Raw genomic sequence first — 27,810 nt, 5'->3', positions numbered from 1 at the left:
CAATACAATAATATCAATCTATTATTACCCAATCCCATACTCATATTCATTCATAATACTTATATTAATAGTATGCTTGCATTAAAATTTTAAAATTGCTATTTTATGCAAATTATATAAAATACAATAATTATCATACTACCTAAAAAAATTATAAAATCAATGAGTCAAAATATCTGGAATAATTGGTACTATATTATATAAAAAGTTATGCGATGAAAGTTTATTATATATGGAGAAAATATAATAAAATTATTTTTGGAGAAATTAAATAGACAAAATCAAAATCTTTAAAAATAGAAATATTATAAAAGTCTCCTACAATGATTTGGGCAATTCTCATTAAAGTGATAAAATGAATTGACAACCAAAATCTTGATTTCTCTTCTCCTTCCTTTTTCTTCTTTACTTCCATGGCAAGACATGATTAAGGGAATGAGAGAGGTGAATGGAGAGAAAAATATATATAAAAACTCAATTAATCTTCTTTTGAAAACTTAAAATCAATAACGATCATTATCGTCATATATATTCAAATAATCATTAATGAATAGAATTTTCTTCCTTTAGGGAGATATATCATTTGTTGATAAAACTTTGAATATGAGATTAACAATAATTCATCTAAATTATCGTAGCTAGATATTCGATCAAACTTTACTTTGGCCCTTCGGGGCCATATGTAGTTTTTTCTTAAATTTGACTACGATATTTGTGATAGAATTTGTAATTTTAAATATGAACCCCATTTTGAAATTTTATTTCTACATCTCGAGGTAATGTATCTTTTCCTATGGGTGGTTCAATTTTAGAATTAAAATTTAAAGTCAATTTAAATTTCTCCCAAAGAAGATTAAACTTTTCAAAAACTACTTTTCACGCCCAAATAATAGGATATGCTAAAAGAGTATGTAAATTTTTTTTATGTATTTTTCAATTTCTTGAGTCAAATCTTGTAAAGGTGTGTCTTAGCCTGGTGACTATGCACACACACACTCATGGGAGTGAGAAATAGAGGAAAATTAGAAGAGTTTTTTTGTTGAATAAATTGTAATGTATGATAAATATTGTATTGGACAATCATCTTATCAGAAAATCATTTGAGTTTTTTTTTTTAGTTCTTTTAAGCCCTCTATTTAAGCTTTTTCATAAGACTTTATAAAAGTTTTTTTGGCATTCATTGAGTATTTGTTTCTGAAAAAAACTTAAAAAGAGAGACTAGAACTTGGGAAAGAAATGATGGAGTTTGTAAGAGCGGAAGAAGATCCTTGTGGGTTGCAAGGGAAGATCCTTGTGGGTTGCTATGGCGAATTTGCATCTGAGTTCCTCCATGTGTTAAGGTTTGTCTTGAGGGAAGCTTTGGGAAGATGACCTCTTTGATGTCAAAAGACCAACTACTCCACCACACCGAGGGAGATGAAAGTGATTCCAGGTTCTCTTCCTTCATCATGAGGGTGAAAAGGGATTCTAGGTCTGTTTCACTAGGAGGGTGAAAAGGATTCCAAGTTCTCTGTCTCACCAAGAGGGTAAGGATTCTAGATTCTCTACCACACCAGGAGGGTGAAAAAGATTCTAGGTTCTCTGCCTCAGCAGGAGGGTGAAAAGGATTATGGTCCTATGCTGCATCGGGCTAGTGGAAGAGATTTTGTAAAGGCTTCTCTGACAAGCTATAGGGGCTAAAGGAGAGACACTATAATAAAAATATAAATATAAATTATTTATCAAATTCTTAAAACCATTTTAAAAACTTCTACACAGCTTGCGACCCAACTAGGGAACCCTTGAACCTAGTCTTATTTGATGAACTCGACATCAACTTAAACTCCAACAAACTAAACCATCAACTCCATATCATAAGTTCACATCATAAGCTAACCTTCTACCATCATTTTTAGTCATTTATCCACATAAAAGATAATCCCTAAAATGATCTTCCAAATCAGCCCAAAATTAAACTAAACCAGACTAATCTTAGCATTCCTACAAGTATGCCTCTTTAAAATCCTCTCCATTTTGCAATAAATCACAAATTTAAACATTAAACTAAATATTCATAGTTTTTTCTAGCCATTGATCTCACCAAAAGGCTTCCCACTGCGATTATATTTAGTATTGGAGCAAATTTGAAAAATTGTATGAGAAATTATTGACTTTAAAGCAAGGTCGTATTTTGGTTAATAATTATTTAAACATCTTTAAAGACCTAATTTCTATAGCTGTTAGTATTGATAATGATTACTAACTAGTTAATAAAATTTTCATTGGACTTAAGTCTGGCATCATGAATAAGGTGATCTGTTTGACCTCTAGGCCTTAGAAGAAGCCTTTTATTATGCTTTTTTGGTTTAGCAACAACATAAATATACATATATCTAAACTTAATATCAAATTCCCTCCACTTCATCTTATAAATCTACTATTAGAGCCACAACATCTATTTTCCCAATCCAAAACTTCTATTAAAGAAAGTTTCAAAAATAATCCATAAGAAGCTTCACATGTAATATCAATGAAAATCCCAAATTTTATTCTTGTAAGTAAATGAGGATCCCACATAAGATGATTTAGAAGAAGTTTAGGTGATTATCTGATGAAGAATTTGAGTATATAATTGATCCTCCCTCGTTTTAATATAATGGGATGCCTGACTATAACTAAGAATGAGATAGATGATAAGAGAAGGAAGAATATTTTTTAGTTTATATATTATGGGTAATAAAACAATGTGGATTAGTTATAAAAATATAAAGTGTAATGAATGACATCTCAATCCACATCATTACTAGAGCCAGTATTATGACCAAACCACACCCATAATCTTTTCATGTTAGTTGAGTTAGTCATATTTCTTTCCCCACTACTAGTAGATACCTAGTTCCTATTAATATTAACAGTTATAAAAATCAAATCTAATAAGGTGTCCTTCCCATGGATATTACTCATATTTTGCTAGGATGACCTTGATTATTTGGCATGAGTGTTACTCATTATGGTAGAAAGAATACTTACATTTTTAAAATAATAACAAAACCATTAAACTCTACTAGTCAAATCTATATAGAAACACTTATTATAGTATATCATAAGATAAGTTGTGCTTTGCAACCTAAATCTATAACAAGGAAATGTACTAATATTCAATTGATTATCTTTAAAAACCCTAATACCATGGATAATATTATTAATTTTTATCGTAATTCAAGTACTTCTATTTACCTAATTTTGTTATCTCACCAATGAAAACTATAGGAAATGGAACTTCTAAAAGGATATTTTCTAATCTAAGTATTCTTCAGTTGCTACATGTAAAAGAAGTAACCCTAAACTTTGATGATACTCACATACCTATTGTGATCTCCCAACTCCATTTTTAGTATAGTTATATTATAGCTAATGTATTTCTTGATGAATTACCCCCTCTTAGAACTATGCACCATGATATTGATTTAGTTCAATCTTTCTAAATTCCTAGCCTTCCTCATTACAGAATGAATCTCAATAAACACACTAAAATTAAAAGACAAGTTGAAGAGTTACTTAGGAAAAAATTAATATAAGAAAATATTACTCCATGTGATGCCCGGCTTTAATAATTTCCAAGAAAAATGAAACATGGAGAATATGTGTTGATAGTTAGACTATAAATAAAATTATTATAACATATAGATTTCTTATTTATTGACTATGCAACATGCTAGAGTTAATATCAGTGAAAAAATTTTTCTCCAAAATTAATCACAACAGTGGTTATCATCAAATTAGGCATTGATCGAGAGAAGAATGAAAAAAATACTTTTAAAACTCTCAATATGCTTTATTAATGGTTGTTCATGCCATTTGGACTCTTAAATGATCCTTGCACATTCATGAGGTTGATGAATACAATTCTTAAGCCCTTTATGGGAAAAGTTTTTTATGTATATTTTGAATACATCTTGATTTTTAGCTCAAGTGAAATAAGCCACATGCAACATCTTAGGAAAGTTTTGGAGACTCTTAGGAAAAAAGTTATACAACAAGTTGAAGAAAATTTTCTTTTTACAAACTAACATAATTTTTTTTATTTATCAATTTCATTACTAGAGTAAAACCTTACCCTGCCAAAGTTGCAACGATCTTATATTGGCGAACACCTAAGAGTTTCAGAGATGTCAAAAAATTAATATCTAAATGTCTAACATATAAATAAAATAGCCACCAAATATGAGTTTGATTAATTTATTGTTTTACTTGTCCCTTATAGGCCTCGTGAAGATATCTTGATGGAGTTTATCTTAGGGTTGCCCGTATAACTCGAGGATATGATAACATTTCTTGTAATAGTTGATAGATTCCCCAAGAACGTCCATTTCCTGCCATGCTCTAAAACTAATGATGTTTGTCATACTATTAAAACATTCTTTAAAAAAAATTATGCACATTTATAGCCTTCCTTCAATTATTGTCTTTGATCATGATATTAAATTTATTTCATATTTTTAAAAGACTATATAAAAATTATTTAGCACCAAATTAAAATTCTCATATGCTTTTCACCCCCAAATTGATGGCTGAAGTAGTAAACTTAATATTAAGAAACCTACTTAGATATCTAGTAAGAAAACAGTTTAGGATGCACAGACTTACATTTGCCCACATAAAAATTTTTATATAATAACAATATATCTAGAAAAATCAAAGTGTTATCTTTTGAAATAATGTACATTTATATTTTGTGTAACATGCGGCTAGAGTATTATCAAATATCTAAGTTTAAGAAATTACATGCAATGACTTATAACCTCTTCAAATTCTTAATAAAATTGAATCTTATGCATATTTTCTTGATTTCTCTATTGATATATGAACCCATCCTGTTATTAATATTGAAGATAATTTATTATATGAGGGACTTAGTAAAATCAACTTGTTCAATTTAACTGTTTAGTTGAAGATAAAATCCTCCATTTACAAAAAAAAAAAAAATTTGGAGATCAATCATATTATCTCTAAGGAAGCATGTACTGATCCAACTGTTGAAATCAAGTTTTAGTTCATTGGAATAATAAACCATCTATTGATGATAAATAGTTTTTTAAAACTTTTATTAACAAGCACTTCTCAACTTCTTGAAATGAACAATAGAATCAAGAACCATTGCACAATTATCTTTATTCATTTCAAATTAGGCTTTATTTGAGACAATTTTCTTACTATTTTTTTTAAATAATTTTCTAATATAAAATTTCTAATGCAACAAAATTTTGAATTAAAAAACTACTTAAGAAAGCAATAAGAAAGTTATTCCAAACGAAGCTTTAATGAAATCTTTATGAGAATCTGAACCAAGAAAATCACGTTCAAAAGCCTTTCATTAAAAGTCGACTCTGCCTACAACTCAAAACTCATCAAATCTAAATTCACCCATCGCCGCAAGCCGCCAAACAAATTCACAAGAACCATATAAAGTGATAGTTTAAGCTTTATCCTCCATAAGAAACTTAATCCCCAAAAGAACTCATGCAGTCGTGACATCCAATAAGGTACAAGCCTAATTCATATGGTAAACCCTTTCTTCCTGCTTGTTAGTACAAAAATTAAAATTTTTTAACTAAAAAACCACTTTAAGAAGCAGGCAAAAAGTCGTCCCAAACGAAACTATGCTACTTTTTAAAACAACTTTTTAATACAAAAATTAAAAATTTTATAATAGACAGCTGCATAAAGAAGTAGTAAGAAAGTTATCTCAAACGAAATCTAACAATATCAAATTCAATGTATATATTCTCTATATCATTACATTATATTCTTAATTCTATAACACTAACTTTGATCTTCACTTATAAATAGGAGATGAAACATGGACATCAAATTTTCATCACAAAAAAAAAAAAAAAAAATCAGACAAAATCATAACATTCTCTCTCAATCTCTCTCATCTTTCACAAACCTGGACATGAAAAAAAAATATTCTTCAATAGACGGGTACTTAATATAACTTCCAGTGGAAGCTAAGTACATTATTAATTAACAACACAAAGGAAGCAAGCTGAAAGGTTCAAATTCAAAGCATCTTGGAAGCTTTTAAACATACATAACTACTCCTACTGATTGGATGACTCGTCCTTTGAGGCTGGTTTCGACTGAACAGCTTCCAGCGTCTTGTAGAACTCTTTAGGAAGCGGTGGCGGTCGGTGCTGAGGAACGTGCTTAGGAATAGGAGTATCATCTTCAATGACTTCGCATTCATAATCATCAGGCACGCCCCATGGATCCCACTCTGCAATCCACGAATAAGATAAAATCAATCTCATCAGTAAGATATATTTATTAGCTTGATAGAAAATGATAATTTGTCATGGTGAACTGATTAAAGCACACGGTATTTTAAACCAATTTGATGACCATAAGATAAAAAAATGCATTTGCTGCATGAAACCTAAGGAAAAACAAAAAAATTTCCACGTATATTTTAGTTTACCAAGAAATATGTCCATCAAAGCTTACTAACAAAAACTCTACTTAGTTTCAAATCACAAATTAAAGTCGTTTAATCCAATTTAGACAACATGAGGGTCATTACATGTGATTTAATATGATCATAATTAGTGTACTATTCTCTTATACTTGTTTTCTTATCGTATCCTAATGTATGTCCATTCATAGGCCTCAAATATCTAATCAATAGCATAGAGTAATCTTTTCATGCTCACTTGCTTGGGGCCCTCCAATGATTGCTTGCCTGTTGCTAGCTAACTTCATTCCAACTATTGGTTTTGTCACTACCCACTGTTTTCTACCCTAGCTTCACTTGCATGTAGGGGTGTCAATTTCAGATCACGGGTCGGATTCCTGTCGAACTCGGAAATGATCTGGGACTATTCGGGGTCAACCAGAACTCGCCCCATTTTTGCAAACTGGTCGGTTTTTCGGACCCGAACCCGACCTACTTTGGGCCCGAGTCAACCCGACACGACCCGAATGACCTGGGGCCGACCAAAAATTGCTATTTTTCGAGTCAAAACGGGTTAATCTTGGGTTTCTGGGTCAAAAACGGATTTTCAGGTCAATTGCGGGTTTTCGGTTCAACCCGAACCCATTTCGATTTTTTAAACGGGTCGATTTGTTGAACCAGTACCCGACCCGTTTCGGGTCAGGGTTGACCCTAACCCGAAATTTTTGGGTCGAGTTCGAGTCGGGTTTTCAGGTCGTGTCAAATATTGACACCCCTACTTGCATGCATGCATATTGCTCACACCTCACCTGCACTTGTTGCACAACCCTGTCATTATGGTTAACCATTGTGCCTTATACAATAGTTTCACTCACTCTTCACTATCCTACTCTTCCACATTATGCAGATGATAATCTGACATCTTTCCTTTAACTGAGTCTCCATCTCTTACTTGGCATTATAACTGACCTTATCTCCTTACATGATGCGAAACCCTACTCTACCTTCGACACCCCTACAAAAAAATATTCAATGGAACCACCCACCTATGTGGTTGAGGGTATTTGATTTCTTAGTGGTTCCAACGAAAAATCATATTATCTTTTAAGCATCAACTCTGGCTCATGATGATAACATTAAATTCTCCAAATTATGCTGTTCTCTCTTGGTTTTTAAATAGTCTCCAACCTTATATTGCCTTTACAATCATGTTTCATAAAATTATTGAGGCTATGTGAAATTTTCTCAACTCCACTTATTTTAAAAAAAGTATCATTTCTAGGGTCTATATATTTTGTGCTCTAACATATTTTCTCTTTAGCAAAAGAATCTATATATTTTGGATTATTAGAATACCTTCTAGGGTACATAGGATGAGTTACTTCACTGCAATCCATTTACCATTGATCTCAAGGCTTACCATTGGAAATTTTGCATGCTCATAATTGACTGTGAAAGTTGCACAATTGTGATGCCTAGAATTTCCTTTAATCATATGAAGTTGAAATCAGAATAAAATTCACAATTATAAAAGGTAGTCTGGATTGATAAATTGTTATTTTTGTAGCCTAAGTATTTACAGTTTTGATTCAGTTGACCACATGTATTGATAGAATCTATAAAAATGTATTATTTATAAGCATAGCTCCTGTTATTTTGGCTAAGCATTGGATGTTACTCATTTTTAAAGGTCAAATACTATGCCTTTAAGATTGATGAGAGAAGGATGATAAGCATGAAGGGGGTAGAGATAAGTTAGTGACATATGCTTGTATTGTCGTAATAATTAACTAGAGAGGAAGGGTAAAAGAATTTGCGATGGAACTAATTTCATCATAAATTCATCTAAAACCCACTTGCTCATTTCTATTCGTGCTCCCTAATTCAACCCCAACCAGCATTGCACTCTGACTCCAACTTCCTCCCTTATCACTTGTGTTGCCCCTCGATCACATCACCGGTCCTCTTTTTTTGATACCATCAACCGGTTTGTTTGAGTGCTCATGTTTATCTTCCGTCAGTCAATCTCATAATAGATAAGTTGAACTTCAGCAAATGTGCCGCATATATCATCACAAGGTCTCCCAGATCACCAACAACTCACAAATATCCCTTCATTCACGAACAACTACACAATAGATTCCCCCCATCGCGATATAGATTTAAGATGAGGACAGTCCACTATTTCAGTAATGACCATTTTTTTAGCTAATCGATTCAACTTAGAAATTGGGATCAATTGGAGCAATATTATTTACGCAGCACAACATAGCTAGAGAAGAATCACATAGATTTAAAAAGCATAAATTCATGAAACTGCCAAGGAAAATGACTAAGGATGACATAAAAACGTACGTTGTGTGCACTACACATGATATTACATATAACGAACATCATTGAAACCAACAAAATTATTTTATTACAATGAAAAATAATTATAATCAGAATGCCAAATTCTTTCTTGATCATTAATGATGAAAAACTTAATTGTTGACTGAAATGGCCTCCTATCTGCTTAGCCTTTTGTTTTCAATAATTCTAATGGGAAATCAGCTCCGATAAATGTATAGGAAATCATAGTTCAAAACCAAACTCTATATGATATTAATATAATGATGCAAAGCTGGTAGGGCGCACAGCCTATTTTAGGCTTGCCGCCCAAGGTGGGGTCCACTAGTGAATTTAAATTCTAAATTAAATACATATATGGAAGGTGGGAAATTTAAATTCTAAGTTAAATATTTGTATGGAAGGTGAGAGGGGCGGTTATGGGGCTAGGAAGGCTTATAAATAGAGATGAGGGGGGAAGGGTGAAGGCATTCTTAGTTTGGTGTTCTCTTGGAGTTGTGGGCTCTAGACTTTGTGTCTAGAGATTGGGAGAGAACGATCCTCCTCTCGAATAGAGGATCAATTGTATTTTTTTTTCCTAGCTTATTTTGCTTTGAGTATTCAATAAAGTTCTATTATTTTCTTAGCCGTTTCATCTCCAATCTTGGATATTCTCGCTGTTTTTACCAATTTTGTATTAGTGTTGCTTGCGAACTCAAGTAAATCCGATAGGATTACTTGTGAACTCAAGTATTTCCTATCAATAACATCATTGAAATATAAAGTTTTTTTTTTTTTTTTTGGTTTTAATGGTATATCTTATTAAAGTCAGATTCTAAATATCATCAAGATTCTTTACGCATGATCAATTTAACAACTTTAAATAATATGATAATAGTGTCAAGATATCTCTTTTATTCTACATCTATCTGAAAGCTTGATAAACACACATCAACAATAGTACCAAGTGTGGTTAAACTTGATCATATTGAATAAATTGTAATTTGTGATGAATCAAATGAAAAAAAAAAATTATAGTAACAAAAGAATTCTACATCAAGTGTAGAATTTGAAATTAATTATGATATGCATCACAGTTTGCATTAGACTTAGTAATGCACATGAACCTAAAATTAAATAAAATTCAAAACCAGGATTTGAAATTAAATCTGAATGAGTATCTTAACTTCAACTTAAAAATCTAAATCTATCCCTGTTTTGAAGCTGAATAAATCATATCTATATAAGTTGTCAAATCAATTTAGTAATACAACATTATAACTCATAAGAATTTATACGCTAATATTATCCTCAAGTCGAGGAACCAAATAGATAATTTGATCTATTTGGCCCTTGGTTTCATATTCCATAAATAAATTAAAAAGAACTAGTCGAGCATGTTGGTTAAATCTATATTTCCTTGACTATATTCGTGAAAAGTACTTTAAAAAAGACTTAAAATTCAAAACTCGGCTTATCCAACTGATTTCAAAAGTAAAAAAACTCATTATGTTCAAGTTTTAAACCAATTGGGTTAATTCTCTATGAAGAAACTACTTATTCATATGATATACACAACATATTAGTGTGTTTTAACAATTATTAGATGAAAAATATTGATTAGAATTTTATTTCAATTTTCCCTTGGAATAATCTAATGTACCAATTAGAATTCATATAAATAATTTTTCTATTGCCTTACATGCAGCATATCCTATTGAACTGCCTATTATTCATATACATGATTTGCATAAAAATATTTGTTAGAAGCTTCATATTAATTCTAAAAATTATAAATATAATGCAAATGTTAATAACGAATAGTTGAAATTCAAAAGAGTTCATATAGTCCTTGTCCATTTAAATCAAAAAAATATTTCCCCCGACTCTAAAATAGAAGAATATATACAACATACTTGGAGAAATGCAAAATATAATAATCTAAAAAAATTAGTATCAGTCTCATTTTCAAATGAAGGTAATATAGCTTTAGGAACCATCAACCATTGTCTTGAAATTTTTTTTTTTTCATCTCTTCTTTGTAATTCATGCATTTTTTAAATAGACACACAAGAGTCTAGAGCTATTATTTATATGTTTAAATCATGTTCACCGCTACAACAACAACATCAAATCTTTATCCTACTACATGAGTGTGTCCACCACTAAAAGTAAAAATTGTATGAAGCAGAAACACAAACCTAAAAATTGATTCATAAATATCTTTACAGAAAATCAAATAACTATGGCCAAATCTATTGGAAGAATATCAAAATAACCACTCATTGAAGCCAAAATTTTTAAAGCAAAAATAGGCATAGGGCCTACGCTATTCTTGTAGTACGTATCCTATTCTTGTGGCTACATCCATAATTTTATAAGATACCTGCAACTTTAATGTTATTTACAAGGGCTGTCTGTGGCAACTGGCTAAAGTGTGTTATGTGTGCGCAGCTTTTCTTATGAGTGTGATGCTCAATTGACCTTTGACTACTCTTCATACAGTTTTAACTTTTCATCTATTTATATATATTGTTTAATGTTTATATTTCTTTGTAAAGCTCATCTTCAATTGTTCCAATAGTTTCTCCCGACAGCTTATCCTATCAACTAAAATGGCAAGGTTTCTAGCTTCTTTATGAAACTATTGTTCGGTGGCTTCTTCTCCAATGGCTTCTAAGGCAATGCCATAACTATCCTATTAGGTTTATATGATGTTTACAATAAAGCATTTTGAAACATGTAAAAAAAAACATTTATTTAGTTTAATAAAACTTGCTTTTAGATATGCAAACCACTCTTCTTATTTCAGGAAATTTAATCAGTAATCAAGTGTGAGAAGAAGTAATCTGTTCACGCATGAGAGATTGCCCATCCATTATTTCATTCTCTTTACTCTTCCCTCTGTCTCTTTCTTCATCTTGTCTTATTCAACTTATCAGGCTTGACTAGTTGTATATCTCATCTAAAGCCTGTTGGACACAATAATAATAGTATCAACCATGTTCAAACTATATCAGGTTGAAGAAATTGTCATTCGCGAATATTCTTCAAATAAATTTTTTGATGTGAAAAAAGATTTATAGTTCCAAAAGGATTCTACATCTGATATTTATTTGAAACTATATCTCAATATGCAAAGTATTTAATATATGTTAAAACTATTGTCACCTTTTGGTTTTACATCCAATAGATCTATTGTGCATTTTTTTAAATGGTTATCCAAATCTAGTTCCTGAAGTCATTATTGATGATCAAATTGCATCCATCAATAATAGCAAAAACTAAAGGAATATTGTGAATTGGAAATACAACCCACACCACAGAAATCAAACAAATATGCACAGATCTAATGAAAGAATATCAACATAACGATTTGTTGAAGCCAAAATTTTGTAAGTCTAGAAAAATTGCTATGGTTTCTAAAACATTCATGCAGTGCCTATCCTATTCATGCAATTATATCCCTATTTTTATGAGATACTTGCTGCTCTAACACTATTTCCAAGAGTTCTTAGATAAAATGTGCAGCTTTTCTTTGTGGGTTTGCTCAATCATCGTTCCTTCAGTTGAATTCTTTTTGTGAGTGCCCCTACAATTTCTCACTACAGCTTATATTATCAACTATTCCAATTAGGGGTTGCAACTTCCTTATACAACTATTATTCTACTATTTCTCCTCATATGACTTCACCAAAAAATTGCTACCCCTATCCTACCTCGTTATCATATAATTTAAAACTAAGAATTTTAAGATATGTACGAGAATAATATTTAGTTTGAATTAAATTTTCTTTGGATGTACAAACCATTTGATCCAGACGACTCAAAGTTTTGGTTCACTAATGCAATTAATATGTGCAAGTGTAAATACATCAAGAGAAAATGAGGATTCACAAATCACAAGCCCCAAATATTTCAACCACTTGGTATTTTTTGAAAAATAAATAGACAATACTTGAATTAATACCAAACCAAAAACAAAATGATCAAAATAATCTAATAAATTCAACGGGGATTTAGAATTATATTAAATTAGTGAGCTATTGTAATTTATTTTGGTTGGGTATTAATTGAATTTATGCACCAAATGAAAAAAAAAACAAATCAAGAGCGCTAAGCAAGCCAATGTCAAATTATGTAGAAGAAATAAAAACAAAATAAGAAAAATCAAACCTCATGCTATACAATAAGATGATTTCACTTGAAATTAAGTAGTATAAATAGTACCACATGAGAAGATCTGTCATCCAACTTGCACTCACAAGATTTAAAATTGGAGAGAAATTTTTTATTTAGCAAAAAAAAAAAATCAATCACATTCCTCCTCAAAACATCAATTTGTTGAATCTCCGAGCCCCCCACCCTTCTTATGATTTATTTAAAATCAACCTAACATAATTCTAGATAATCCCAAAATTCCTAATAGTAGACATAAAATCAATGACAAATTAGATCTAAAAATCCCATAACTTCAACATTGTACCATAAAACCACCACACAACACAAATAGAAAAATTCATGCACAAAGACCACAAATCTAACATTGTAGCAAACCCAAACTCCCCACAACTCAAACGCACACAACTGTACAAAAAACCCAACAATAGCTTGGACTTAGCTATAGCATTACATTAACATTTTGCTTATTTTGGGATTTGTAGTCCTTGACAAAGTATGAGACTTGAAGACTCTAAGAGAAACGATCTCCTTTTTTTAACAAGAGTTCTTTCTTATATGTTAGTTCTTTCCCTCTTTTCCTTTTGTTCTCAAATCCATTATAATATCATCTTTTGTTTATTATTTTTCACTTATTACATCTCTCACATAAAACATGTTAAACACACAAGTATCAAGTTAAGTTCAAATTGATGATATTGAAGTCATTGTAATTCACAAGTTCTCTTAAAATGACGTATGTGAAAAAAGATGTATAATTACACACGTATTTCGCATCTAATGTTGCACTTGAAACTATATTTGAACATGCACTACATTCTACATAGTTTTCGTACCTCTATTCAATTATTTGTAAGGAGAATTGTACAGTTCATAGAGTACAATGAATGCCCAATAATTGAATCATAGACAAAGATTTTGAGATGAGGCATGGTGGATAATGGTACTGATTCCAATCGAAGAGAATAATGTGAATAATAAAGCCTCATTGTTACCTACCATTAAATGTGAGCCCTTATCATGATCATAATCATCATGAATATAAATAAACTTTTTACTTGCTTCATGTAAGGAAACACGCACAAAAATCTCAAGGAGAGGAAAGATAGAAATAAACCATCTCCATCCTTTCATTATTCCTCATACTAATGCTTCAAAGCCCCTACAACACACTGCATCCAAGCATAGAGGTCTTTCTTGTAAGATGTGTTGGTGCTGAGGCTTGGTTCTTTAGTCTTAAGTTCACCATTATCAATGTATCATCATTAGTGAAGCTCTATATATCAATGTGGTTATTATTGCACACTTTGATCAAATGGTCCTCCTATCTCTTCGAAATGTTAACTATAATATTCCTAATCTTTTGGCCTTTCTTGGCCTCTATTGGTCATTCGATGTTACCAATAATGTTGCCAATTCATTCTATTTGCTGTGAAGGGCCTTCATTAATTACAAGACTTTCTTCCCTTCTTCAGAGCCTGTACTATATTTTCCATAGATCCATGGTCATAGAGCCATTCGTTGTTGAAATTAGTGGCTAAAAATTTATTTTCCCTTTATAGAAATGTATTTAACCTAAGTTTCATTCCATGTTCTCTGTTGTTCTAATGATTTGAAGAATAGAGTAAGGGCTAACTGGTCAAGGGATGAGGATACTCTATCAAAAATCTTGGGAGATGCTAGTTTTATTTGCTTTATCTTGATTTTACCAAAAAAAAAATTAAAATTTGCTATCATTTTTCTGGTCTCTATATAATTGATTTTGCAGCAATTATGGGTCAAATAAAGGTAAAACTACCATGTATTGATTTCTTTGCATGCATAATCATGTACACTTATACTTGTCAATTTAGTTATTCTGTATTTCACATATACTTTTTTATCATGCAAGCCAAATCAAATATGTGGCATAGCTCCATCACAATTTTGCTGATTCAGATGAGCATATATAATGTTAGAGATAGATAGCTAGTTTTTTCATGTTTGCACAATTTTATTTACAGGGATTTACATACATACCACTTAATTCTTATATATTCACACATCTAATATTTAAACTTAGATATTTATTTATATGACACTTTACTATCTCAATCAAATTTAAACATATGCATGAAAAAAATGCATTTCACTTTAGAAAGGTTGATAATAGTTATATTTTTTATGTGATTTAATGACTTGGGTGCTTTGTAAGTAAATATCAAATTTTAGATGTTAGATATGTAAATACATATATAAGAATTGTGTAGTATGTATTTATCTTGACATAAATATTATGGCCAAGACTTTATATGTGTCGTATGTTACGTTTCTATTTTTCACATCTATTGATTTCAATGAACTTCACATTTTGTTGAGTTTTGGTGCGCTTAGGAAATTCGTTGGCATTTAACCGTAGGCTTGGGCATGTTCTTCAAACTACCAAATCCATTACTTCAGCAAATTTTGACTTTGAAGCGCATTCACTTCAAAAAATCAAATCAAGGAAAAATCAAGAGAATTATAAATCTAAAGTTTCAGTGAAAAACATTGTCTTTAAATGAAAGAATATACTGTAGGAACTCTAGATATAGGCCAATTTCTACTTTCGTAAATGAACAGGTACCAAGTCATCATCTTTTCACTGCCCTGCCCAAGAAGAAAAACAAACGAAACAAGCAGAGTCGTAGAAAACACGGGCTTCCACAGGAATGATGTCTCAAATCAACCAACTAATCCCTCGATCGGAGAAAAAAGGACAACAAAGGAATCTCCGTGTTACCAATCACCACAAAATTTAAACAACGCTGAACCCTAAAGATGAAAATGAACAAACTCACATCCAAGAAAATGAAAGAAAACAATAGAGCAAGAAGACCGACCGATCATCTTGGCGATGAGCTTGAGCTCGTCCTGGGCCTCTTCAATAAGCTCCTCCACCTGTCCGCATCCGATACGCTTCTCGATCGCCTCCCAGTCCTCCTCCTCCTGGCAGACCTGAAGCCGGTGGCTGGTGAAGCTTTCGACGGCCTTACGGTACCCTTCGTCTTCCGGCACGGCTTCGATCTCCTTCAGCGTCCGCGTGTACAGCGATATCAACACCTCTCGCGCGTTCGGCACAACCTCGAGGCCCACGACTCCCGTCGTCTCCTTCACCTTCGCCATCAACAAAGACCCCATTCCCCCCGTCAGGAACCGCCGCAGGAACATCTTGCCTTCTTCCCTTACTCTCTCGCGTTCGCTACCACCAGCAGTTCGCACTAAAACCAAGTCTCCATTGCTCAGAAATGAGGCGGACCAAAGCTATACAGCACGTGGAGCAAGAGGGACGGTCGGATCGAGATCCAGCAGTGAATGCATCGGGCCGTAGGTAAAGCAGGTACATGAGCGCACGATGTTACGTTGATGGAGTGGAATGAGGGCTGAGGGTGTAATGTGTAAACTATTTGAGTCTAGTTTAGTTCGGCTCACCTTTAAATTTTGTGGTGTAGGTGTCATGATGCAAAAGTCTCCTTCTGACTATCACTGATATCTCTATTATTTTATCATGTTGATTAATCTTTAACTATATGCTGCTCTGGAACCTATAGTCCTCCGTCCTTCCATCTGTCTAGATTGTCTTGCAACATAATCAGTCATTCCTCTAAATTCCCTTTGAGGACAATCTGCTACCTTATGTCCATGTTGTCTTCAGTGAAAACATCATCCATTCAACGGGTAGCACTTCCTAGAATGTCGTCGACTATAATGAATGTACTCATCACAGCTGTCAGTAGATGCTACCGATGTAGATTTTCTTGAATCACTATATATGCCTCTCTTGTCAGTATATCTTTCTCTGTTTGGTTCATCTCTACACCTTCTCCTGCTAACATCATACCTAGAGCTCACCTCATAGCTGGATGCTGGTGTTGCAATCAATTTCAATCAATCTTGTCCGCTCCACTAACTCAGAAAACTTCTAGATCTGTAAAGGCACTAATGGATGTTGAGCTCCCTATTCAACCCTTGCAGAAACATGTAGCATTTTTCTTTAGTAGTAGGGATCAATAAGGATCATTAGGGCTATCAAAAGCGAGTTTTGGGCCTGGTTCAGGTTGAACTTGAATCTGACCCGACACTTTTTAACACAACATGTTTTTGCAAAAGTGTTGGTTTTTCGGACCCGAACCCAACCCGCTTCTTTTGTTTTTACTAAAATATTTTTTATTTAAATTGTTTACTTAAAGTTTTCATACCGACTTGTCCAAGCACATGCTTAATTCAGTTTATATATATATATATATATATATATATATTGGCATGAAATGTCTTAAGCTAAATCGAATGAAGGTAAGATTTACTTCAATCAATTTAGAATAAACCAAGCTTAATTCAGTTTGGGCAACATGGTTTTTTTTTTTTTTTAATATCGTATACTTATTTGTATACTTATTTCATAACAATCTTCTAAATCAATTAAAAATGAGTAAAACCATGTTGATTTTAGGTTTTCAGGTCAACCCGAATCCAACCCGATTTTACAAACAAGTCGAAATTCCTAACTCGAAATTTTCTGGTCAAGTTTCTGGGTTGTGCCAAATATTGACACCCCTAAGGCTCATACCTAGCAAGAGCAGTAAACTCGACCTCATATTACATCACTTTCTTGTGTCTTTGCTCCAACTTAATGAAAGCTTCCTACATTTATTGTCAGGCTGATGGAGGTATAAATCATATTCTGAATACAATAGTAAATTCATCCCAAATGATCTCAGCATTAGTCTTCATTTGGAATTTCTCTATTTGTTGTCCAATCCATCATCTCTCTGTCTCTTCTTCAAATAAGAACATAGCTAATGATATCTTCCGACTCTCTGGACATTACATTTTGTCAAAGATCTTTTCTATCCTCAGTAACCAGTCTTCTGTATCTTATGGTCCTATCACCTATGAACAACAAAGGTTTTAACATAAGGAATGTTTATAACTGCTTATCTCCCTCTTCTGCTTTATTCCCAGTTGATTTACTATGTGTATCTCCCATTACTTGTGTTATAACAATGCCCAAGTGCATAACACTATCTGATGGCTCTAGAGATGCATTGTGTTGCTCATTTGGTATATTTGACTCTAGCAAATTCATGAATTTCTACTGGTAATTCACACAAGATTTTGCCTCGAGATTCATGCCCAATCAAGATAATTTTTTTGATGATATACCAATATAAAAAAAAAAAACTCTGGCACTAATACCATTTGTAGGATTTATAATATATAATATATCAATATGAAAATAAAAAAAATGAGATATAGAAAATTAAACTGAGACTTTCTCAATATTAATTTATGTAAAAAAGTTATTAAGAGGATATTGTAATAATTATTCAAAGAAGAAAAAAAAATATTACTTTTTTTTAGGAAAATTAAGGGCAAACATGTCCAATTTTCATTAAAGAATAAAAAGATTACAAAATCAAAAGGAAGTAAGAAAAACTTACAACCCAATGAAAAGAAAAAAAATAATAAGAAGAAGAACTAACCACCCAACCCAAAAACTAAAGTTACAAAACATAGTAGCTAAGAAAAAAAAAATAGCATAAAAACTACTAAATACAATAAACCACCCTTCATAAAGAAGAGCCAAAATGAGCACAACAGCAACCTAGTCCAAAGACAGAAACTACAAAAAATAGCTGCATCAAAAGTAATCCTCCAACCAACAACTGCAGCAACATCAACCCGCAATAACAGAAGTAACAACAACCACTAAAACATTATGAAGCAATAAGAGAGAATGAGCCTTCCAGCAAAAAGCCCCAGCCATAAAAGTCCAATGTCTGAAGACAAAACCACAAAAAACTACCACCAACAAACATCAACAGCAACAAGAACCACACTCTGAATCCATAAGATCCACGAAAACCTGCCAATAAAACAACCAGCAGCCAACAAAAATAAAAATGGGGGAACAAAACAAAAAACAAAAAAAACAAAAAAAAGATATTAATGTCCATCTAGATTAAAAATCGGTTGCCAATAATAGTCATAAACAACAACAAATAAAAAGGAATAAACTAGAGAAAATATAACAAAAGCTAGAATTAATAGTAAAACAGACAACCCTTAACAAAGAAGTGCCAAAAGAAAGCAACACAACAGCAGCCTAGTCCAAAGACAAAAATAAAAAAGTAGAAGCAGCATCAACAACAAACCTCCAACCAGCAACTGCAGCAACAACAACCCACAGTAACAGGAATAACAGCAAACATAAAAACAAACTGAAGCAATAAGAGATAACATGCCTGCCAAAAAATACTCAACCATCAAAATCCAGTGTCAGAAAGACAAATCCATAGACAGCTACCTCCAACAAGCAACAACAGCAACAAGAACCACAAATAGAATCCACAATATCCACTAAACCTGCCAACAAAACAACCAGCAGCCAACAGAAATGAAAATAGAGTAACAAAAACAAGCTTTTAATGCTCATCCAGATTAAAAAATTGGTTAACAAGAATAGCCACAAACAAAAGCAACAAGCAATAATAAAAGAACAAACTGAAAAAAATAAAAGACAAGCTAAAAATTCCTACCATAACTTAAATCAGAAGCCAAAAAATAAACAAACTAACCAATTAGATAATGAACTTAGAAATCTCAGTAAAAATTTTCCAAACCGAAATTTTAGCAAAAATCACCTTACTAATAAGACTAGAAACAGAATCCGAATTCTTACAAATCCCAGAAAATCTCATATCATTCATTTCACACCAAATGAAATATAAACAGCAACAAGTAGTTAACAAATAATAATATCTAATATTACAAGGAATACTAAGCACCACAATAAAATCAAAATTTGAAAAAGATTAGGTTTAAGAAAAAAATGCTTAAGACTAGGAATAAAAGAAGAAATAATGGAAAAAGAGAACTTACAATCAAAAAATAAATAATTATGAGATTCTAAATTAGAATTACACAAAATACAAATAAAAGGAATATAAATATTTCTATTAGAAAGAATATCAATAGTTTTAAGCCTATATAATAAATCCATCCAAACATAACAGGAGTACGTCAAGGCATATCATTTATGCCAAATATATTTATATTATGAGAATTTAACAAACCCCTGAAATTAAGCCATATAAAAATTCTTAAATTTTGGATAGAGCTCATCCTCCCATTTAAGACAAGAGATAGAAGTGCTTAAAATATCAATAAAGACATTCAAAAACTACGGGCTAAGCGGTAAAGACCAGTTGTCATCTAAGATAACATCCTTCACAGAAATATTATGCCAATAAGAATTAAGACTCGGAACTAAATCTTGAATCGAAAAGCCTTCCAACCAATGATCACAATAGAAGGATAAATTGCTATCAGCCGTGATAACAAATGAGAGTTTATCCTTAATAGAATAAGCAAGCTTACAAAGATCTTTCTAGAAGCTAGAAGCTTTATAAGAAAGCATCTTCCACAAAGAAATATAATTATCTTTAACCCAAAAAGACAAAAAGGATTTTAGAATTTAAAATTCTCCGAATAAGAGAGCAATTATAAGCGTAATAAAGAGCATTAAGATCCGGTATACCTAACTCTCCATAGCATTTCGGCTTACACACATCTTTCAAGCAATAAGATGCATTTTCTTGGAATGAATATTGCCATGAAAGAGAAAATTAGAACAACTTTTTCAAATAAACTTGAGACAATATTTAGGCAGAATCATGCCTCTAATCCAATAAGTAATAAAATTAGTAATAGAAAACTTGAGAAATCACACTCTACCCGCAAAAGAAAGAGTTGATGAACACTATATCTTTTGAATTCAATTTATATTCTCAACATAATCTTATTCGCAGAATTAGAAAAAACGTAGGGAATGATTATCTCCTTCAATTAAAAAAAAATAGTAAACCAACTGTTTGTAAGAAAAGTTTAAATTTTTCAGACTTTTAGTTTTTTTTTTTTTTTTTTTTTTTTGACATTTATGTTAATTAAGACAAATTCATACACACATCACATACATAAGATTCAAATTCAAGACTTCTTGGTTGGAAGCCAAAGCTCATAACTAACATATTTAGATGAGCTGCATAAGAGACCTTTCATTAAAAACCTTTTTTGTATTAAAAGATGCTTTTTGACTCCTTTTCGTTTGTTAGTTTCTTTTAATTAAAACCTATTTCATTTAGATATAAAAACTAAAATATGTAATGTTTTGAAACAATACAGAACATTTCAAATAGACAGATCATTTCATAAAGCTTCTTTTTATATTAAACATGTGTGCTAAAAACTTTTTGTTAATTAATCTCTATTAACAAAAACTAGTTTTAATTTGAGATAAAAGGTTTGTAAAATATAAACAAAAAGTGTTTATATAACATAAAAAATTTTATGTTATAAACTGAATCATAATTTAATATTTATATTATATTATATTTTTAACAATAGTGTTCAATTAATTTGTAAAAAATATAAGTTTAATGTGTTTTAGTACAAAGGTGATGAAAAATGGACATATGGATCTGTAATTCAAGCTCCACTAAATTTAATTTAAAGGTATTAAATATGAAATTGTACCTTTAAATTTATAATACAATTTACTCAATTTAAAATATCGAATCATGTATTTATTTAATCCTTTATAAAAAGTATATAATTAGAGTTAGGTAATTATATCACATCTCTAACTACCTCTTTCACCTTGACTTTTAATTGATTCTCTAATGAATAATAAATTTTATGATTTTCTCATAAAATTTGAGAATTTTATTATTCAAGTTATGAATTAATTAATCACGGGAACTAATTTTTCAACTTTCAAAATTAAAAGGAATTGATTTCATATATGTATATTAAACATTCAGAGCCATTTGTTTTATTATGTTTCTAAGATATAATAATTGAGTTTTATATCTTCCAAATTATTTTCAAATAAGGGGAAATTTGGTTTGTTGTAAAAGGGGTGTAAACTATACGGTATTCTAAATACAAGGGTTTTGAAAATGTTGGCGTCTGGTTTGAAGTAAAAAGAATGCAGAGTAAAATTTGGTAGTAAAATGAATTCATCCTCTAGTTTAAATTCAGTGTATTTGAAATTTCATCTATTAAGACGATTTCCAAATATACTGGAAACTCATCGCCATTGCCACCGCTGGCCGCCACCTCTTCCACAGCTAGCTGGCCATCGTCAGCCACCATTGACCATAATTGGCCACCACTGGTCACTGTCAAGCACCACCGGCCAACCCCAACCACCGTCGGCTTCCACCAACCACCATCATTTTGAACTTTACACTGTATTTACTTCACTTCAAGCCAAATAAAAAAGAAGTATAAACCTATAACAATTCCAAAGTATTTCAAATACACTACATTCCTTTTAGACTGCATTACTTTTTCAGCCAATCAAATAGCCACTAAGTCAAGAAACCATATCTTACAAATAGAAGCTTATTAATAACTCAATATTAAGACTAAGATGATGAATTTTGAAGTCTCCCTATTAGAGATTGAATTTACTAGAGAATTCACAATTTATCTAATTCATTCTTATATAATCATATTATATAAAATACCTCAAATTTTGATCTCTCTCTATTGAATAATCTAAACAAGACAATTCCTTTCATAGTATTGATGGACAATATTAATAATATTTCATTATAGATTCTAACTATAATTAACAATTATAAATTAGTTAAAATTCTATTCATAATTCAATCCTACTATATAAAATTACATAATGAATTATGGTTAAATAAATATGATAATAAAATATATATCAAATAATAATATCTGTATGTCCTAAATCTTATCTTTAAAATTTTAATTTAATAAAAAAATATGTTATAATAATATTACTTTAGAGCATACTCGCTAATAATAAGATCACAATTAGAGCAAGAGAGAGTCCAAGATTTAAAAAGGTCTGTATTAGTCACAGAGGTAATCTAAAGCCTACATGCATTTCTAACTAGTGACAATGACAATAAAAAAAAATTGATATTTCTATTCTTGTAGTATTATGTGACAAACTGAAAAATTGTTATATTTATCTGTAGTATAAAAATTTTAGCACCTAATACTGGTCTAAATAGTTAGGCTTTGTTTGGGACGGCTTTTTTACTGCTTTTTGAAGCAGCTTTTTAGTACAAAATTTTAAAATTTTGTACTAAAACTGTTTTAAGAAGCATTAAAAAAGCCATCCCAAACAAAGCCTTAAACTTCATTTGAAACAGCTTTCTTATTGTTTTCTAAATTAAATTTATAATACAAAAAATATATAATTCAAAAAAAATTTATACTAAAAAGAAATAAAATAGTAAAAAACCGTCCCACATGAAACTTTAGTCTTCATTTAAGACAACTTTCTTATTATTTTTTAAAATAACTTTCTAATACAAAAAATTTTTATACTAAAAATTTATTTTAAACATTAAAAGAGCCGTCCGAAATGAAGCCTCAACCTTCTTAATTCTTTAACAAATATTCTAACTCATCCAATAATTCTTTATCCTTTTCTTCAAATCTTCTAAGTCCCTTGTGCCGTTCACAGAAAATCTCAAGAACCGCTGAAAAACTTTGAGCCTTGTAAATCTACATCGATTTCTCAAATTCAACAGCAAAGAAATTCTGGAAGGCCAAAACTGCAACTCACTCATGCCACTGCCTACATATCCCTGCAAATAAAGCAATCGTTTCCTTCCACTGGCACTACTTTTGCCCCAAGAAATGAAAAGTTCTGAAGAACAAACAAAGTAGAAAAGTCATAACCAATTCATTTTTACTTGTAAACCAGGCATTACAGTTACACAAGTCACACAAATAGGCTCTCCCCCTATTTTCTCCATTCCTTTAAGAAACAAATGATATATAAAGCTCAGTATGGAAGTGTTTAAAATTCAGCAGAAGATGGCTGTGATCTTCACTATCTCTCTCTTGATCCTTGGCGCAATAGCAAGAGTAGGGAGAGGAGAAGGCCTGGGAGCTTGCTTCATCTTCGGCGACTCCCTTGTCGACTCTGGTAATAATAACTATTTACCGACATTGTCGAAGGCGAATATTCAGCCTAATGGCATCGACTTCAAGCCATCAAACGGGCAGCCCACTGGTCGGTACACTAATGGAAGGACCATCGCCGATATCATCAGTTCGTCTTCCCTTCTCTCTTCCTCTTTGCACGACAAAATAAGCACTACTGAATCTCTGTATGATATTTGATCTTTTTTTTTTTTCAAACTTCTTTCAGGTGAAGAGTTGGGACAACCAAACTATTCACCACCATTTCTAGCTCCAAATACCAAGGGCTCGGCCATTCTGCATGGAGTGAACTATGCATCTGGAGGAGGAGGAATTATGAACCAAACTGGAGGAATATTTGTATGTGACAAGCTATACTTCATATCTTTCTCTGATCTTTAACATAGAAAATTATCAGAAAATTTTAAAGAGAAAATATCATGAAGGGAGAAATTTCTTGTTGTTCCACACATTTGAACCTCATATCTGTTTGGCAATCAATTTCAAAATTTAACTATAGAGTTCTTAATGCCAAAATGTTGAAAATAACTAATTTAGGCTTCGTTTGGGACGGCTTTCTTGTTGCTAGTATAAAAATTAAAAATTTTGTATTAATAAGCTACTTTAAGAAGCAGAAAGAAAGCTGTCCCAAACAAAACCTTAATCATTGCCTATTCCAAAATATTACAAATTACAAGCAATAATATTCCACAAGCTTTGTTAACTTTTGCTTATAAACTGTTGCAGATCAATAGACTTGGAATGGACATCCAAATAGATTATTTTAACATCACCAGGCAACAATTTGATGGATTACTGGGAAAGGAGAAAGCAAAAGAGCACATAATGAAGAAGTCTATCTTCTCAATCACCATAGGAGCTAATGATTTCCTCAACAACTACCTTCTTCCAGTTGTTTCTGTTGGGCAAAGGATCTTAGAAACACCTGACATGTTTGTTGATAATCTTATCAGAAATCTAAGAATGCAGCTTTCGGTATATCAGTTTCTTTTATTATTATTAATCTATTATCTTATTTGTTTTAATGACAAATTGTATGATTTTAATGGCAGAGGCTCTACTCACTTGATGCAAGGAAGTTTGTTGTAGGCAATGTTGGGCCAATAGGCTGCATTCCTTACCAGAAAACGATTAACCAAGTCGGCTCGACTGAATGTGTTGAGTTGCCAAATCAGCTAGCTCTAAAATACAATGCTCGTTTGAAGGATTTGCTAATAGAACTAAATGAGAACCTTCCTGGAGCCACAATACTTCATGCAAATGTCTATGACTTAGTGTTGGAGCTGATCAATAACTACCAATCATATGGTAAGAACGGAGGTTGTTAAGTTTTTATAATCCAATCTCGAGTCGATTGGGTCCTTTCATAATCTCAAAGTAATTCAACTTATTTGCACATAGATAGTCATGTATATAGGGTGGTTCATAGGAAAAACATTGCATAAAGATATCTTGGTGTGTTTTATGCATGAATTGGCTTCAAAAAGTTCTTGAATTTGTACTGAGATTAATGCAATTTATGATATTATAGGTAAACACTAATCTCAATGCAAATTTAATGGCTCGCTCTAAAGTTCATCCTAACATATATAAAATGCATCAAGATATATCTACTCACTTTATTTTCCAGGCTAATATTTAAATTAAATAATATAACTTTGCTAGTAAATATTACAAATAGATACAAATAATAATTATTTATATTTTATAAAATAAACAACTTGGTTCAAATCAACTTCAAAGTCGGCCCAAAGCTGGTCCTTTTAAACTCAGGCTTCATTTGGGACCGCTTTTTTGATGCTTCGCTTTCTAGTAAAAAAAATTAATTTTTGTACTAAAAAACTACTTTAAGAAGCAATAAAAAAACCATCCCAAACGAAACCTCAATAACTCGGCTTGAGGCAGATTAGAATAAAATTAACTGACATTACTAGCCTCTATTCATTTCAATTTAAATTCAATCCAATTTTTTACAAATCTTCAAGTTAAATTCACAATCTTATAAACAGTGCTTCTTCTCTTTTGCATCAAATATTCTTTCATGTGATCAATATTATGTGGCTGATAAAATTTTCCATAGGTTTCAAGAGTTCAAGTTCTGCTTGCTGCAGCAATGGACCAATGACTGGAATAGTACCATGCGGGCCTACTTCTCTCATGTGTGGGGATCGCTCAAAATACTTATTTTGGGATCCATATCATCCTAGTGAAGCTGCTAATGTTATAGTTGCTAAGTATTTGCTTGACGGAGATACCCAATACATATTTCCTATAAACCTTAGGCAGCTCAAGGAACTTTGAAGCTTTAATCTTTATTTTGAACTTTGTTATTGCTTCATATCAGATATTGTTCCTCTATTTATTCACTATGTAATTTTTCTGCAATGCCGGCAGTTGTCTTCAAAGATACATTCATGTACTGAATCAAGAACGCATGAATTAAATGACCAACTGTTCACATATTCTTCTATTTGTTACTTGCTTCTGGCCATGTCATTCTACACTTGAAAGTAGTGCTAATATCATTCCATACTAGATGATATATAAGAAAATATTTTTGCTGGGTTTAGGAACAATTTTTATAACCAAGGGACTAAGATATTTATGTTTAGAGAGAGAGAGAGAGAGAGAGAGAGAGAGAGAGAGAGAGAGATTGAGAGAGAGAGAGAGAGTAATAATAGATACGCAACATTACTTGACCTTAGAGAGCATGCTGGTTGTATAGCAAAAAAAAAATCAAGTTTATTTACAATCACTATTGGGTTCTAGCTCTTATGAGGAAATTTTCAAAGAAAGAAATTCTATGGCTAGCAACAACAAGATTTGTCACCGCTTACTTGACCTTAGAGAGCATGCTGGATGCTAGACAATCTTTAGAGGTTATGTTCACATCTACACAGTGGTTGAGTTGTGCTTGGGAGAAGAAGGCTGAGGGAAAAGAGACTATAATGATTGTTTTAAATAACAAATTTTAACAAAGTATCTTATATGTCATTACAACCACTACACCTTTTGTTCAAGTTTTAAGAATGGTGGATGCTGAGAAGAAGCTTGAAATGGGTTTCATCTACAATACCATGGATGAAGCAAAAGAGATGATTGCCTCCAACTTAGGAGGCGAAGAGAGAAGTTTTATGGAAATTTGGAATATTATTGATGATAGGTGGGAGCTACAACTTCACTGATACTTGCATGCAGCTGGTTATTACCTAAACCCTCAGTATCAATATGCAGAGAACAAGTCTACAAACCCAGAAATAAAGTTGGGATTGTATCATTGCATGGATCGACTGATAAATGATGCAATTGAAAGATCAAATGTTGACATGCAATTGGTATCTTTTAGAAACAAAGAATGCTTTTTTGGATTACAACAAGCAAATGATATAATTGCCAAACGATCTCCAATTAATTTTATTTAATGTTTTAAACATTTATTTAAAAGTTATTTTTTTGCACTAATTAAACTCTCTTATATAAATATTAGATGAGTAATGAATTCAATTTAGTGATGAGACTCCAGAATTGCAGCGTTTTGCTGTGAAAATTTTGGGTTTGACATGCTCTTCATCTGGCTGTGAAAGAAATTGGAGTACCTACAACCAAGTACATACAAACAGGAGAAATCGCTTGTCGACATTGAGGATGAATTCAGTAATTCACTAGCGTACATTATGTATAATAGAAGACTCATAGATAGGAATTTGAAGAAAAAATGATTAATAGATGATGAAAATCCTTTGTTTTACGAGGATGTGACATCTAATGATGAGTGATTTGTAGATGATGAAGTTGAAGTGATGTCATATGAATTATAATATGAAGATTTAAATGTTGATTTCTTTGATGGTCTT

The 27,810-nt window shown here is 31.7% G+C and overlaps 2 protein-coding genes across 2 annotated transcripts; one reads left to right on the top strand and one right to left on the bottom strand.

Moving 5' to 3' along the window:
- Nucleotides 1-5,936: 5,936 nt before the first annotated feature.
- Nucleotides 5,937-16,200, bottom strand: LOC110094372 (probable NADH dehydrogenase [ubiquinone] 1 alpha subcomplex subunit 5, mitochondrial). The gene is made up of 2 exons (XM_020819592.2): nt 15,802-16,200; nt 5,937-6,259 (listed from the first exon to the last, which is right to left on the bottom strand). The coding sequence occupies exons 1-2, from the start codon at nt 16,127-16,129 to the stop codon at nt 6,084-6,086; spliced, it is 504 nt and encodes a 167-aa protein (XP_020675251.1). The 5' UTR covers nt 16,130-16,200; the 3' UTR covers nt 5,937-6,083.
- Nucleotides 16,201-23,425: 7,225 nt separating this feature from the next.
- LOC110094371 (GDSL esterase/lipase At2g23540) lies at nt 23,426-26,418 on the top strand. The gene is made up of 5 exons (XM_020819590.2): nt 23,426-24,065; nt 24,165-24,295; nt 24,683-24,931; nt 25,009-25,264; nt 26,037-26,418. Exons 1-5 carry the CDS (start codon nt 23,801-23,803, stop codon nt 26,255-26,257), a joined length of 1,122 nt encoding a protein of 373 aa, XP_020675249.1. The 5' UTR covers nt 23,426-23,800; the 3' UTR covers nt 26,258-26,418.
- The last annotated feature ends 1,392 nt before the right edge of the window (nt 26,419-27,810 follow it).

This window comes from Dendrobium catenatum, unplaced genomic scaffold, assembly GCF_001605985.2.
Source record: "Dendrobium catenatum unplaced genomic scaffold, ASM160598v2 fragScaff_scaffold_745, whole genome shotgun sequence".
Taxonomy (NCBI): Eukaryota; Viridiplantae; Streptophyta; class Magnoliopsida; order Asparagales; family Orchidaceae; genus Dendrobium; species Dendrobium catenatum.
Note: the sequence above shows the minus strand (reverse complement) of the source record. Positions and strands in the feature narration are given on the sequence as shown.